The 15,636-nt window shown below is 58.7% G+C and overlaps 2 protein-coding genes across 2 annotated transcripts; one reads left to right on the top strand and one right to left on the bottom strand.

Moving 5' to 3' along the window:
• Positions 1 to 5,611: 5,611 nt before the first annotated feature.
• LOC123748616 (uncharacterized) lies at positions 5,612 to 7,090 on the bottom strand. The gene has a single exon (XM_069306747.1). The coding sequence runs from the start codon at positions 7,088 to 7,090 to the stop codon at positions 5,612 to 5,614; it is 1,479 nt and encodes a 492-aa protein (XP_069162848.1).
• Positions 7,091 to 7,294: 204 nt separating this feature from the next.
• LOC138353564 (daxx-like protein) lies at positions 7,295 to 13,074 on the top strand. The gene is made up of 4 exons (XM_069306746.1): positions 7,295 to 7,729; positions 9,621 to 10,619; positions 10,670 to 11,554; positions 11,641 to 13,074. Exons 1-4 carry the CDS (start codon positions 7,295 to 7,297, stop codon positions 13,072 to 13,074), a joined length of 3,753 nt encoding a protein of 1,250 aa, XP_069162847.1.
• The last annotated feature ends 2,562 nt before the right edge of the window (positions 13,075 to 15,636 follow it).

Genomic DNA, 15,636 nt, shown 5'->3' with positions numbered 1-15,636 from the left:
GTGGAGTAAGGTTGTGTTGGGTGGAGTAAGGGTGTGAAGGGTGGAGTAAGGGTGTGTAGGGTGGAGTAAGGGTGTGTAGGGTGGAGTAAGGTTGTGTTGGGTGGAGTAATGTTGTGTTGAGTAAGGGTGTGTTGGGTGGAGTAAGGTTGTGTTGGGTGGAGTAAGGGTGTGTAGGGTGGAGTAAGGGTGTGTAGGGTGGAGTAAGGTTGTGTTGGGTGGAGTAAGGTTGTGTTGGGTGGAGTAAGGGTGTGTAGGACAGAATAGGGGTGTGTAGGGCTGAGTAAGGGTGTGTAGGGTAGAGTAAGGGTGTGTAGGGCAGAATAAGGGTGTGTTGGGCTGAGTAAGGGTGTGTAGGGTGGAGTAAGAGTGTGTAGGGTGGAGTAAGGTTGTGTTGGGTGGAGTAAGGGTGTGAAGGGTGGAGTAAGGGTGTGTAGGGTGGAGTAAGGGTGTGTAGGGTGGAGTAAGGTTGTGTTGGGTGGAGTAAGGTTGTGTTGAGTAAGGGTGTGTTGGGTGGAGTAAGGTTGTGTTGGGTGGAGTAAGGGTGTGTAGGGTGGAGTAAGGGTGTGTAGGGTGGAGTAAGGTTGTGTTGGGTAGAGTAAGGTTGTGTTGGGTGGAGTAAGGGTGTGTAGGGTGGAGTAAGGGTAGTCCGGCTGGGCAGCTCTAGAAGGTACACTGGGCGTGGTAATGGAGGGTATTCACCTAGTTGTGTTGTATTCTCCTTGTTGTGCGGGGGTTGAGCTCTGCTCTTTTGGGCCGTCTCTCAACTGTCAATCAACTGTTTCTAACTACTACTATTACTTTGTTTCACATCACACACACATCACACACACATCACACACACACACACACACACACACACACACATACACACACACACACACACACACACACACACACACACACACACACACACACACACACACACACACACACACACACACACACACACACACACACACACACACACACACACACACACACACACACACACACACACACACACACACACACACACACACACAGCCGGCTGATAGAGAGAAATAGAGCAGTAGTAGCAGGCATTAAGGAGCAAACAGGGACCAGACCAAAGGAGCGGAGAGACAAGGACAAAGACATGATTAAAGAGATCCTTAAAGAGGTAAGGATGGAGGGAGCTGAGCGAAATGTTGAAAAGGTTTTCAGGTTTGGAAAGTACAACAAGGACAGAGACCGAATGATAAAGGTGGTTTTCATGAGCGAAATCGCGAATGAGGAACTATTAGAAAGGAAGTGCTGTCTAGCAGGTGGAGGGAAGTTCAAAAGAGTATTCTTGCAGAGGGATATGACAAGGGAAGAGAGAATGCAAGCAGCAGACGCGAGGAAGGAGCGCAGGGAGAGAGAAAGGAATCAGGGAGCCACACCCCTGATCCCTACAATCCCAGAGGGAAATGGGGAACCCTCCTCAAACAGTGCATTAGCCACAGGGAGTGCGGCACCACCCCCTCATTCCACCCAACAGACACCCTACCTGCCCCAACCCCTGTCAGCCCCCCACTAAGTACCCACCTAAGGCACCCTCCCCCCCCCCACCCCTTCTCTTCCCACTCACCCCCCCTCCTCCCACTCCCCCCTCCCCCCAGGACCTCCCTACTCCCCCATCCCCCAAGCCCTCCCTTCTCCCACATGCCCTTCCGTCCCTCCCACCCACAAGCCCTCCATTGTCCCCCACCCCCCTAAGCTCCCCACTCTCCCCAACCCCACCTAAGCCTTCCCCTCTCCACCACTCCCCAAAACCCTCCCCTCTTCCTCAACCACCTCAGCCTTCCCTTTCCCCCCACGCCCCCCAAGCCCTCCCCACTTTATTGCCCCCCCAAACCCCCCTTTCTCCCCCATCCCCCCACCCCCCTCAACCCTCCCCCTCTCACCCACCCCCCCAACCCTCCCCCCCTCACCCACTCCCCCTACCCTCCCCCTCCCCCCCCTCACCCACTCCCCCTATCCTCCCCCTCCCCCCCCTCACCCACTCCCCCTACCCTCCCCCTCCCCCCCCTCACCCACTCCCCCTACCCTCCCCCTCCCCCCCTCACCCACTCCCCCTACCCTCCCCCTCCCCCCTACCCCCCCAAGCCCTTCCTCCTCCACCAGTCTCCCCATACCAGATCCTCCCAGCTCCCGCTCACCCCAGACCCCACAGGTCCTCCCCAGAGGAGAAGCAGAAGAGAGTTAGTTTCAAGGCAATGTACTCGAACATAGATGGGATCACAAGCAAGGCAAGTGAACTAAGGGAAAGAGCACAAGAAGTGAACCCAGATGTAATTGGACTCACTGAAACAAAACTCTCTGGAATCATAACGAATGCCGTGTTTCCCCAGGAGTACACAATAATAAGGAAAGAGAGGGAAGGTAGGGGAGGAGGAGGAGTGGCCCTACTCATGAGAAAGGAATGGAGTTTTAAGGAGATGGCTATCCCGGGCTGTGAGGGTTTCAGAGACTACATAGCAGGCACCATGACAATGGGAGGACCAAGGATAGTAGTAGCAGTAATATATAATCCTCCACCAAATGACAGAAGACCCAGTCAAGAGTACGAAAGCAACAACATGGCAGTTAACACTATAATTGAGAGGGCAGCCTCTTCTGCCTGTAGAAATAGATCCCACCTGCTCATCATGGGGGACTTCAATCACGGCAGGATTGATTGGGAGAACAAGGAACCGCATGGAGGCGAGGATACGTGGAGAGCCAAACTACTGGAGGTGGCGACTAGAAACTTCTTAACCCAGCATGTCAGTGAACCCACAAGGATGAGAGGAAATGACGAACCAGCGAGACTCGACCTGGTTTTCACCCTGAACGACTCTGACATAAGAGAAATCAGTTTTGAGGACCCAGTAGGAATGAGCGACCACAGTGTATTGGTGTTTGAGTACCTGATTGAAGAAGGGTTATTGAACTCGAGAAGGGATACCGAAACCAAAAGGTTAGCATACCGAATGGGAAACTATAAGGAGATAAGAAAATGCCTAGCAGATATAGCATGGGAAACAGAGCTCAGGGAAAAGACGGCCCAAGATATGAAGGAATACATCACGCAAAAATGCAAGGATGCAGCAAACAAGTTTGTCCCAGTCCAAAAGGAAAACAGTGAAATGAAGATGAGAAACCCATGGTTTAATCAGAGATGTAGGCTAGCTAAGCAGCAAAGTAAAAGGGCATGGAGAAACTACAGGAATAACAGGACACTGGAGAGCAGAGAAAGATACCAGAATGCCAGGAATGAATATGTTAGGATGAGAAGAGAGGCAGAAAGACAATACGAAAATGACATCGCAAGCAAGGCAAAGACTCAGCCTAAATTGCTGCATAGCCACATCAGGAGAAAAACAACAGTAAAGGAACAGGTTATGAAATTAATGTTAGGGGCAGAAGGATTCACTACAAACGACAAGGAAGTGTGTGAGGAACTGAATAAGAAATTCCAGGAGGTCTTCACCTTAGAGCAAGGAGAAATCCCAGAGATAAGAGAGGGAATAGCTAACCAGGAACCACTGGAAGAGTTTGAGATTACCAGCGGGGAAGTAAGGAAGTGTTTACTAGAATTGGATGTGACAAAGGCTATAGGTCCAGATGGAATCTCCCCTTGGATAATAAAGGAAGGAGCAGAAGAACTGTGCCTCCCGCTCTCCATGGTGTATAACAAATCACTGGCAACAGGGGAACTGCCAGAAATTTGGAAAGCAGCTAACGTAGTCCCGATATACAAGAAAGGGGATAGACAGGAGGCACTGAATTACAGACCAGTGTCCCTAACCTGCATACCAAGCAAGCTGATGGAGAAGATTGTGCGAAGAAAGCTAGTGGAACATCTAGAGCGAAAGAACTTTGTAACACAGCATCAACATGGATTCAGGGATGGCAGGTACTGCCTCACAGGGTTACTTGAATTCTACGACCAGGCAACAAAAATAAGGCAAGAAAGAGAAGGGTGGGCAGACTGCATATTTTTGGATTGTCAGAAAGCCTTTGACACAGTGCCACACAAGAGGCTAGTGAAAAAACTGGAGATGCAGGCTCAGATTGGCGAGACGTTACGAGTGGAGTACCGCACGGGTCAGTCCTTGGACCTATACTGTTTCTGATATATGTAAATGATCTTCCAGAGGGTATAGAATCGTTTCTCTCAATGTTTGCCGATGATGCAAAAATTATGAGGATTGAAACTGAGGACGATAGTAGGAGGCTACAAGATGACCTAGACAGAGTGAATGGTCCTACAAATGGTTGTTGAAGTTCAACCCGAGTAAATGCAAAGTAATGAAACTAGGTGGTGGAAATAGGAGGCCAAACACAGGATACAGAATAGGAGATGAAGTACTTAATGAAACGAACAGAGAGAAAGATCTAGGAGTTGATATCACACCAAACCTGTCTCCTGAAGCCCACATAAAAAGAATAACGTCTGCGGCATATGCGAGGCTGGCTAACATCAGAACAGCGTTCAGAAACCTGTGTAAGGAATCATTCAGAATCTTGTACACCACATATGTAAGACCAATCCTGGAGTATGCGGCCCCAGCATGGAGCCCGTACCTTGTCAAGCACAAGACGAAGCTGGAAAAAGTCCAAAGGTATGCCACTAGACTAGTCCCAGAACTAAGAGGCATGAGTTACGAGGAAAGGCTGCGGGAAATGCACCTTACGACACTGGAAGACAGAAGAGTAAGGGGAGACATGATCACAACCTACAAAATCCTCAGAGGAATCTACCGGGTAAACAAGGATAAACTATTCAACACTGGTGGGACGCGAACAAGGGGACACAGGTGGAAACTGAGTACTCACATGAGCCACAGAGTCGTTAGAAGGAACTTTTTCAGTGTCAGAGTAGTTAATGGATGGAATGCATTAGGCAGTGATGTGGTGGAGGCTGACTCCATACACAGTTTTAAATGTAGATATGATAGAGCCCAGTAGGCTCAGGAATCTGTACACCAGTTGATTGACAGTTGAGAGGCGGGACCAAAGAGCCAAAGCTCAACCCCCGCAAGCACAAATAGGTGAGTACACACACACCTGTAAGCAGCCCGTGACAGCTGACTAACTCCCAGGCACCTATTTACTGCAAGGTAACAGGGGCATAGGGTGAAAGAAACTCTGACCGCCGGTTTTTCTGCGGCGCCCGGGATCGAACCCGGGACCACAGGATCACAAGTTCAGCGTGCTGTCCGCTCGGCCGGCCGGCCCCATACGAGACCGTACCGAGGTGGGCGGAGCTTGACGGTCCAGGAGGATACTCACCTAGTTGTGCTTGCGGGGGTTGAGCCCTGGCTCTTTGGTCCCGCCTCTCAACTGTCAATCAACTGGTGTACAGGTTCCTGAGCCTACTGGGCTCTATCATATCTACACTTGAAACTGTGTATGGAGTCAGCCTCCACCACATCACTTTCTAGTGCATTCCATTTACTAACTACTCTGACACTGAAAAAGTTCTTTCTAATGTCTCAGTGGCTCATTTGGGTACTCAGCTTCCACCTGTGTCCCCTTGTTCGCGTCCCTCCAGTGTTGAATAGTTCATCCTTGTTTACCCGGTCGATTGCCCTGAGGATTTTATAGGTTGTGATCATGTCCCCCCTTACTCTTCTGTCTTCCAGTGTCGTAAGGTGCATTTCCCGCAGCCTTTCCTCCGCAGGGTGGGGCGGTGCCGAAGTGGGCGGAGCTTGATGGTCCAGGAGGGTGGGGCGGTGCCGAAGTGGGCGGAGCTTGATGGTCCAGGAGGGTGGGGCGGTGCCGAAGTGGGCGGAGCTTGATGGTCCAGGAGGGTGGGGCGGTGCCGAAGTGGGCGGAGCTTGATGGTCCAGGAGGGTGGGGCAGTGCCGAGGTGGGCGGAGCTTGATGGTCCAGGAGGGTGGGGCGGTGCCGAAGTGGGCGGAGCTTGATGGTCCAGGAGGGTGGGGCGGTGCTGAGGTGGGCGGAGCTTGATGGTCCAGGAGGGTGGGGCGGTGCTGAGGTGGGCGGAGCTTGATGGTCCAGGAGGGTGGGGCAGTGCCGAGGTGGGCGGAGCTTGATGGTCCAGGAGGGTGGGGCGGTGCTCAGGTGGGCGGAGCTTGATGGTCCAGGAGGGTGGGGCGGTGCCGAAGTGGGCGGAGCTTGATGGTCCAGGAGGGTGGGGCGGTGCCGAAGTGGGCGGAGCTTGATGGTCCAGGAGGGTGGGGCGGTGCCGAAGTGGGCGGAGCTTGACAGTCCAGGAGGGTGGGGCGGTGCTGAGGTGGGCGGAGCTTGACAGTCCAGGAGGGTGGGGCAGTGCCGAGGTGGGCGGAGCTTGATGGTCCAGGAGGGTGGGGCGGTGCCGAAGTGGGCGGAGCTTGATGGTCCAGGAGGGTGGGGCGGTGCTGAGGTGGGCGGAGCTTGATGGTCCAGGAGGGTGGGGCGGTGCCGAAGTGGGCAGAGCTTGATGGTCCAGGAGGGTGGGGCGGTGCTGAGGTGGGCGGAGCTTGATGGTCCAGGAGGGCGGGGTGGTGCTGAGGTGGGCGGAGCTTGACAGTCCAGGAGGGCGGGGTGGTGCTGAGGTGGGCGGAGCTTGACAGTCCAGGAGGGCGGGGCGGTGCTGAGGTGGGCGGAGCTTGACAGTCCAGGAGGGCGGGGCGGTGCCGAGGTGGGCGGAGCTTGACAGTCCAGGAGGGCGGGGTGGTGCTGAGGTGGGCGGAGCTTGACAGTCCAGGAGGGCGGGGCGGTGCTGAGGTGGGCGGAGCTTGATTGTTACAAGGGCAGGTTGGTGGGCGGAACTTGAGGCGGTGCGAGTGCAGGGTGTGGGTGGAGCGTGAGGGTGTGCTGGGTGGGGCTGATTGAACGGGTGGGTGGTGTTGATGGGCGGCACATAATAGTAAGCAGGGCGGGAAAGTGAGTGCCGGGAAAGGGTGGCGCGTGAGGCTAAACTGGGCGGGGTTATTTCCGCGTAAGTTGACGGGTCAGTGAGGGTGGGCGGCTTGTATTGGAGGAGGGTGTCGCGGAATGGGCGGCGGGAAGGTATGGGTGGGCGGCGCAGGAGGGTGCGCGGGCGGAGGTACTGGCGTATGGTGGCGCGCAGCGAGCACCAGTCTGGCGCGAGCAGCATGAGCGACCGCACGTCGTTCCGCGTCCCTCCCGCACCTCACTGCTCCCGTCGTTCCTCACCTCTGCCATGAAGGCGCCCTGCTGTCTCCTGGGGGCGGCTGCCCTACCGCGCCCCCCAGAGCCCTGGGGGGCCGCCCCTCGCCCCCCCAGGGCACGCCCAGTGCCCCGCGGCTCATATACTTACATGTTGTGTGTGTGGTGGGTAATGTTGGCAGTGACTAGGGCCAGTGCGGCGGGCACCGACTGCCCCGTCAGGACAGATGCCAGTGACGTGGCGTCCAAGGCGTGGGTGTCGCCGCAGGTGGTGGAGGCACTGGTGCGGGAGGTGGGTGTCGCCACGCCCGGACACCCCTACACCGTGAGTGCCGTCGTCACCAGGAAGCTCCGGGAGTACACAGGGCGCTCACGCGTCAAGAAGCGCGCCACTCTCACCCTCACCTTCCGGCTACCACTCGCGCACCCTCAAAATAGTGCCCGAAATAGTGACAGTGTCGATGACTGTTTGGTCAGTGCCACCCTGAGGGCCAGCCGCAAGTACCTGCTGTTCCTGAGCGGGCCCAAGGAGCGGGGAGTGCCGCCTGTGCCGGTGGCGGCACCCGAGCTCGCCTCCAAGAAGCTGCGACGACTCGTCCGTAAGACGGTCTGCAAACACTGCGGTGAGTACCTCCTTATGGTCACGTTATCTCTTTCCTTGCTATAGTGAGGCCTGTGGTACTGTGTGGCGGACCAGCCGTACCGTGCTGCACTGTGTAACTCCTTACCGTGACATTACCTTGCTATGATTTCGGGGCTTAGCGTCCCCGAGGCCCGGTCCCCGACCAGTCCTCATGGTTCATGGTCCGGTCAACCAGGCTGTTCGCAACCTGACGTATGAATGACAGCCCGGTTGATCAGGTATCCTAAGGAGGTGTTATGGAGTTCTCTCTCTTGAACACTGTGAGGGGTCGGCCAGTTATGTCCCATATGTGTAGTGGAAGCGTGTTGAACAGTCTCGGGCCTCTGATGTTGATAGTTCTCTCTTGAACACTGTGAGGGTCGGCCAGTTATGCCCCTTATGTGTAGTGGAAGCGTGTTGAACAGTCTCGGGCCTCTGATGTTGATAGTTCTCTCTTGAACACTGTGAGGGGTCGGCCAGTTATGCCCCTTATGTGTAGTGGAAGCGTGTTGAACAGTCTCGGGCCTCTGATGTTGATAGTTCTCTCTTGAACACTGTGAGGGGTCGGCCAGTTATGCCCCTTATGTGTAGTGGAAGCGTGTTGAACAGTCTCGGGCCTCTGATGTTGATAGTTCTCTCTTGAACACTGTGAGGGGTCGGCCAGTTATGCCCCTTATGTGTAGTGGAAGCGTGTTGAACAGTCTCGGGCCTCTGATGTTGATAGTTCTCTCTTGAACACTGTGAGGGGTCGGCCAGTTATGCCCCTTATGTGTAGTGGAAGCGTGTTGAACAGTCTCGGGCCTCTGATGTTGATAGTTCTCTCTTGAACACTGTGAGGGGCGGGCCAGTTATGTCCCTTATGTGTAGTGGAAGCGTGTTGAACAGTGTCAGGCCTCTGATGTTGATAGTTCTCTTTTGAACACTGTGAGGGGTCAGCCAGTTATGTCCCTTATGTGTAGTGGAAGCGTGTTGAACAGTCTCGGGCCTCTGATGTTGATAGTTCTCTCTTGAACACTGTGAGGGGTGGGCCAGTTATGTCCCTTATGTGTAGTGGAAGCGTGTTGAACAGTCTCGGGCCTCTGATGTTGATAGTTCTCTCTTGAACACTGCGAGGGGTCGGCCAGTTATGTCCTTTATGTGTAGTGGAAGCGTGTTGAACAGTGTCAGGCCTCTGATGTTGATAGTTCTCTTTTGAACACTGTGAGGGGTCGGCCAGTTATGTCCCTTATGTGTAGTGGAAGCGTGTTGAACAGTCTCGGGCCTCTGATGTTGATAGTTCTCTCTTGAACACTGTGAGGGGTGGGCCAGTTATGTCCCTTATGTGTAGTGGAAGCGTGTTGAACAGTCTCGGGCCTCTGATGTTGATAGTTCTCTCTTGAACACTGCGAGGGGTCGGCCAGTTATGTCCTTTATGTGTAGTGGAAGCTTGTTGAACAGTGTCAGGCCTCTGATGTTGATAGTTCTCTTTTGAACACTGTGAGGGGTCGGCCAGTTATGTCCCTTATGTGTAGTGGAAGGGTGTTGAACAGTCTCGGGCCTCTGATGTTGATAGAGTTCTCTCTCAGAGTACCTGTTGCACCTCTGCTCTTCAACGGGGGTATTCTGCACATCCTGCCATGTCTTCTGGTCTCATGTGGTGTTATTTCTGTGTGCAGGTTGGGGACCAGCCCCTCTAATATTTTCCTCGTGTAAATTATTATGTATCTCTCCCGCCTGCGCCCAAGAGAATACTGATCTAGGCGCTTTAGTCGGTCCCAGTAGTTTAGATGTTTTACTGAGTGGATTCCAGCAGTAAAGGATCTCTGCACGCTCTCCAGGTCAGCAATTTCTCCAGCTTTGAAAGGGGCTGTCATTGTGCAGCAGTACTCCACTCTAGAGAGCACTAACGCTGGCACAGCGGCAGGCGCCCCTCTTGCTGGCACAGCGGCAAGCGCCCCTCTTGCTGGCACAGCGGCAGACGCCCCTCCTGCTGGCACAGCGGCAGACGGCCCTCCTGCTGGCACAGCGGCAGGCGCCCCTCCTGCTGGCACAGCGGCAGGCGCCCCTCGTGCTGGCACAGCGGCAGATGCCCCTCCTGCTGGCACAGCGGCAGACGGCCCTCCTGCTGGTACAGCGGCAGACGGCCCTCCTGCTGGCACAGCGGCAGACGGCCCTCCTGCTGGCACAGCGGCAGACGCCCCTCCTGCTGGCACAGCGGCAGGCGCACCTCCTGCTGGCACAGCGGCAGGCGCACCTCCTGCTGGCACAGCGGCAGGCGCACCTCCTGCTGGCACAGCGGCAGGCGCACCTCCTGCTGGCACAGCGGCAGGCGCCCCTCCTGCTGGCACAGCGGCAGGTGCCCCTCCTGCTGGCACAGCGGCAGGCGCCCCTCCTGCTGGCACAGCGGCAGGCGCCCCTCCTGCTGGCACAGCGGCAGGCGGCCCTCCTGCTGGCACAGCGGCAGACGCCCCTCCTGCTGGCACAGCGGCAGACGCCCCTCCTGCTGGCACAGCGGCAGGCGCCCCTCCTGCTGGCACAGCGGCCGTACGCCACTCCTGCTGGCACAGCGGCAGGCGCCCCTCCTGCTGATACAGCGGCAGGCGCCCCTCCTGCTGGCACAGCGGCAGACGCCCCTCCTGCTGGCACAGCGGCAGGCGCCCCTCCTGCTGGCACAGCGGCAGGCGGCCCTCCTGCTGGCACAGCGGCAGGCGGCCCTCCTGCTGGCACAGCGGCAGACGCCCCTCCTGCTGGCACAGCGGCAGACGCCCCTCCTGCTGGCACAGCGGCAGACGCCCCTCCTGCTGGCACAGCGGCAGACGCCCCTCCTGCTGGCACAGCGGCAGACGCCCCTCCTGCTGGCACAGCGGCAGGCGCCCCTCCTGCTGGCACAGCGGCCGTACGCCACTCCTGCTGGCACAGCGGCAGGTGCCCCTCCTGCTGGCACAGCGGCAGGCGGCCCTCCTGCTGGCACAGCGGCAGGCGCCCCTCCTGCTGGCACAGCGGCAGACGCCCCTCCTGCTGGCACAGCGGCAGGCGGCCCTCCTGCTGACACAGTGGCAGACGCCCCTCCTGCTGGCACAGCGGCAGACGCCCCTCCTGCTGGCACAGCGGCAGACGCCCCTCCTGCTGGCACAGCGGCAGACGCCCCTCCTGCTGGCACAGCGGCAGACGCCCCTCCTGCTGGCACAGCGGCAGGCGGCCCTCCTGCTGGCACAGCGGCAGGCGGCCCTCCTGCTGGCACAGCGGCAGGCGGCCCTCCTGCTGGCACAGCGGCAGACGCCCCTCCTGCTGGCACAGCGGCAGACGCCCCTCCTGCTGGCACAGCGGCAGACGCCCCTCCTGCTGGCACAGCGGCAGGCGCCCCTCCTGCTGGCACAGCGGCAGACGCCCCTCCTGCTGGCACAGCGGCAGGCGGCCCTCCTGCTGACACAGTGGCAGACGCCCCTCCTGCTGGCACAGCGGCAGACGCCCCTCCTGCTGGCACAGCGGCAGACGCCCCTCCTGCTGGCACAGCGGCAGACGCCCCTCCTGCTGGCACAGCGGCAGACGCCCCTCCTGCTGGCACAGCGGCAGGCGGCCCTCCTGCTGGCACAGCGGCAGGCGGCCCTCCTGCTGGCACAGCGGCAGGCGGCCCTCCTGCTGGCACAGCGGCAGACGCCCCTCCTGCTGGCACAGCGGCAGACGCCCCTCCTGCTGGCACAGCGGCAGACGCCCCTCCTGCTGGCACAGCGGCAGACGCCCCTCCTGCTGGCACAGCGGCAGACGCCCCTCCTGCTGGCACAGCGGCAGACGCCCCTCCTGCTGGCACAGCGGCAGGCGGCCCTCCTGCTGGCACAGCGGCAGGCGGCCCTCCTGCTGGCACAGTGGCAGGCGGCCACCTGCTGGCACAGCGGCAGGCGCCCCTCCTGCTGGCACAGCGGCAGACGCCCCTCCTGCTGGCACAGCGGCAGACGCCCCTCCTGCTGGCACTGCGGCAGGCGGCCCTCCTGCTGGCACAGCGGCAGGCGGCCCTCCTGCTGGCACAGCGGCAGGCGGCCCTCCTGCTGGCACAGCGGCAGGCGCCCCTCCTGCTGGCACAGCGGCAGACGCCCCTCCTGCTGGCACAGCGGCAGGCGGCCCTCCTGCTGGCACAGCGGCAGGCGCCCCTCCTGCTGGCACAGCGGCAGACGCCCCTCCTGCTGGCACAGCGGCAGGCGGCCCTCCTGCTGGCACAGCGGCAGGCGCCCCTCCTGCTGGCACAGCGGCAGGCGCCCCTCCTGCTGGCACAGCGGCAGGCGGCCCTCCTGCTGGCACAGCGGCAGGCGCCCCTCCTGCTGGCACAGCGGCAGGCGCCCCTCCTGCTGGCACAGCGGCAGGCGGCCCTCCTGCTGACACAGCGGCAGGCGGCCCTCCTGCTGGCACAGCGGCAGACGGCCCTCCTGCTGGCACAGCGGCAGACGGCCCTCCTGCTGGCACAGCGGCAGACGGCCCTCCTGCTGGCACAGCGGCAGACGCCCCTCCTGCTGGCACAGCGGCAGACGCCCCTCCTGCTGGCACAGCGGCAGACGCCCCTCCTGCTGGCACAGCGGCAGACGCCCCTCCTGCTGGCACAGCGGCAGACGCCCCTCCTGCTGGCACAGCGGCAGGCGGCCCTCCTGCTGGCACAGCGGCAGGCGGCCCTCCTGCTGGCACAGCGGCAGGCGGCCCTCCTGCTGGCACAGCGGCGGGCGCCCCTCCTGCTGGCACAGCGGCGGGCGCCCCTCCTGCTGGCACAGCGGCAGGCGGCCCTCCTGCTGGCACAGCGGCAGGCGCCCCTCCTGCTGGCACAGCGGCAGGCGCCCCTCCTGCTGGCACAGCGGCAGGCGCCCCTCCTGCTGGCACAGCGGCAGGCGACCCTCCTGCTGGCACAGCGGCAGGCGGCCCTCCTGCTGGCACAGCGGCGGGCGCCCCTCCTGCTGGCACAGCGCCAGGCGCCCCTCCTGCTGGCACAGCGGCAGACGCCCCTCCTGCTGGCACAGCGGCAGGCGCCCCTCCTGCTGGCACAGCGGCAGGCGCCCCTCCTGCTGGCACAGCGGCAGGCGCCCCTCCTGCTGGCACAGCGGCAGACGGCCCTCCTGCTGGCACAGCGGCAGGCGCCCCTCCTGCTGGCACAGCGGCAGGCGCCCCTCCTGCTGGCACAGCGGCAGGCGCCCCTCCTGCTGGCACAGCGGCAGGCGCCCCTCCTGCTGGCACAGCGGCAGGCGCCCCTCCTGCTGGCACAGCGGCAGGCGCCCCTCCTGCTGGCACAGCGGCAGGCGCCCCTCCTGCTGGCACAGCGGCAGGCGGCCCTCCTCACTACACACGTCCTTAGTCATAGTAAACAACGAAAATAATATTTAATGTTTTCCGGATGTTGTGAGAGACAGTTTTGGCACTTAGGGAGGATTCCCCCCCAGGGGTGGGGGGGGGCTTCCCCCCCAGGGCTGGGGGGCTTCCCCCCTCGGGGTGGGGGTCACGGGCCCCGTCTCCTCATGACTGGCGTACTCGTCGAGCAGGAATTATCCTAAGCCTAAAAGCAACAATATTTTTGTGTTGGTAAGAGTGAGGGTCAACAAACCTGAGTGTTATTAGGGTGTTGGAGGGAGAGGGAGCCTCCCCAGGTGACCAGGACTGGCCAGGTGTTCATTGCTACCCACCACACTGCCCGACCCTCCCACATAACCTAGTGCAACACCCCGCTACACCCCCCCCCACCCCCGCTGGGGGGAGTGGGTGGGGGGTGGTAATGGACGCTTGTCTGCCAGTGCCAAGCTGTCATATATTGCACAGACAAGGATGTCACCCGCGAGCGCCAGGTGTAGGCATGGAGGAGGAGGAGAGGAGGTGGTGTTGTCAGAGCCTGAGCCTCCAGGCCTTGGAGGATCGCGGCCACCAGCGTTATTGACCTCCAGAGCCTCCCCCCCGTGTGACGGTACTCACTGTCAGCTTGGCACCATCTGGTATATAACGCTCACACAGGCACTTGACGCCCACGACGGCAAATTGTCCACCTCCCACTCTCCGCTCTGGCCCCATCTCTCACACCTCTTTTTAAAACCTATATCACCTATTTACGGTGACTAGACTTAAACCCCTAGTTACAGTCTGGCTGCTACAGTCTGGCTGCTACAGTCTGGCTGTTACAGTCTGGCTGCTACAGTCTGGCTGTTACAATCTGGCTGCTACAGTCTGGCTGTTACAGTCTGGCTGTTACAGTCTGGCTGTTACAGTTTGGCTGTTACAGTCTAGCTGTTACAGTTTGGCTGCTACAGTCTGGCTGTTACAGTTTGGCTGTTACAGTCTGGCTGCTACAGTCTGGCTGTTACAGTCTGGCTGCTACAGTCTGGCTGTTACAGTCTGGCTGCTACAGTCTGGCTGCTACAGTCTGGCTGTTACAGTCTGGCTGCTACAGTCTGGCTGTTACAGTCTGGCTGCTACAGTCTGGCTGTTACAGTCTGGCTGTTACAGTCTGGCTGTTACAGTCTGGCTGTTACAGTTTGGCTGTTACAGTCTGGCTGTTACAGTCTGGCTGCTACAGTCTGGCTGTTACAGTTTGGCTGTTACAGTCTGGCTGCTACAGTCTGGCTGCTACAGTCTGGCTGCTACAGTCTGGCTGCTACAGTCTGGCTGCTACAGTCTGGCTGTTACAGTCTGGCTGTTACAGTCTGGCTGCTACAGTCTGGCTGCTACAGTCTGGCTGCTACAGTCTGGCTGTTACAGTCTGGCTGTTACAGTCTGGCTGTTACAGTCTGGCTGCTACAGTCTGGCTGCTACAGTCTGGCTGCTACAGTCTGGCTGTTACAGTCTGGCTGCTACAGTCTGGCTGCTACAGTCTGGTTGTTACAGTCTGGCTGCTACAGTCTGGCTGCTACAGTCTGGCTGCTACAGTCTGGCTGTTACAGTCTAGCTGTTACAGTCTGGCTGCTACAGTCTGGCTGCTACAGTCTGGCTGCTACAGTCTGGCTATTACAGTCTGGCTGTTACAGTCTGGCTGCTACAGTCTGGCAGCTACAGTCTGGCTGTTACAGTCTGGCTGCTACAGTCTGGCTGTTACAGTCTGGCTGCTACAGTCTGGCTGTTACAGTCTGGCTGTTACAGTCTGGCTGCTACAGTCTGGCTGTTACAGTCTGGCTGCTACAGTCTGGCTATTACAGTGTGGCTGTTACAGTCTGGCTGTTACAGTCTGGCTGCTACAGTCTGGCTGTTACAGTCTGGCTGCTACAGTCTGGCTGTTACAGTCTGGCTGCTACAGTCTGGCTATTACAGTCTGGCTGTTACAGTCTGGCTGCTACAGTCTGGTTGCTACAGTCTGGCTGCTACAGTCTGGCTGCTACAGTCTGGCTGTTACAGTCTGGCTGCTACAGTCTGGCTATTACAGTCTGGCTGTTACAGTCTGGCTGCTACAGTCTGGCTGCTACAGTCTGGCTGTTATAGTCTGGCTGCTACAGTCTGGCTGTTACAGTCTGGCTGTTACAGTCTGGCTGCTACAGTCTGGCTGTTACAGTCTGGCTGTTACAGTCTGGCTGCTACAGTCTGGCTGTTACAGTCTGGCTGCTACAGTCTGGCTATTACAGTGTGGCTGTTACAGTCTGGCTGTTACAGTCTGGCTGTTACAGTCTGGCTGCTACAGTCTGGCTGTTACAGTCTGGCTGCTACAGTCTGGCTGTTACAGTCTGGCTGTTACAGTCTGGCTATTACAGTCTGGCTGTTACAGTCTGGCTGCTACAGTCTGGCTGCTACAGTCTGGCTGCTACAGTCTGGCTGCTACAGTCCGGCTGTTACAGTCTGACTGTTACAGTCTGGCTGTTACAGTCTGGCTGTTACAGTCTGGCTGTTACAGTCTGGCTGCTACAGTCTGGCTGCTACAGTCTGGCTGCTACAGTCTGGCTGTTACAGTATGGCTGTTACAGTATGGC

This window comes from Procambarus clarkii, chromosome 58, assembly GCF_040958095.1.
Source record: "Procambarus clarkii isolate CNS0578487 chromosome 58, FALCON_Pclarkii_2.0, whole genome shotgun sequence".
Classification (NCBI taxonomy): domain Eukaryota; kingdom Metazoa; phylum Arthropoda; class Malacostraca; order Decapoda; family Cambaridae; genus Procambarus; species Procambarus clarkii.
The sequence above is the reverse complement of the archived record's forward strand: the minus strand, read 5'-3'. Positions and strand labels throughout refer to the sequence as shown.

Excerpts from the sequence above, each read along its gene's own strand:
- LOC123748616 (XM_069306747.1), bottom strand. The coding sequence starts at position 7,090 with ATGCTGCTCGCGCCAGACTGGTGCTCGCTGCGCGCCACCATACGCCAG.
- LOC138353564 (XM_069306746.1), top strand. The coding sequence starts at position 7,295 with ATGTTGGCAGTGACTAGGGCCAGTGCGGCGGGCACCGACTGCCCCGTC. Across the intron at positions 10,620-10,669 it reads CTCCTGCTGGCACAGCGGCC|CGGCAGGCGGCCCTCCTGCT; the intron begins GTACGCCACTCC and ends CTGCTGGCACAG. Across the intron at positions 11,555-11,640 it reads GGCAGGCGGCCCTCCTGCTG|CGGCAGACGCCCCTCCTGCT; the intron begins GCACAGCGGCAG and ends CTGCTGGCACAG.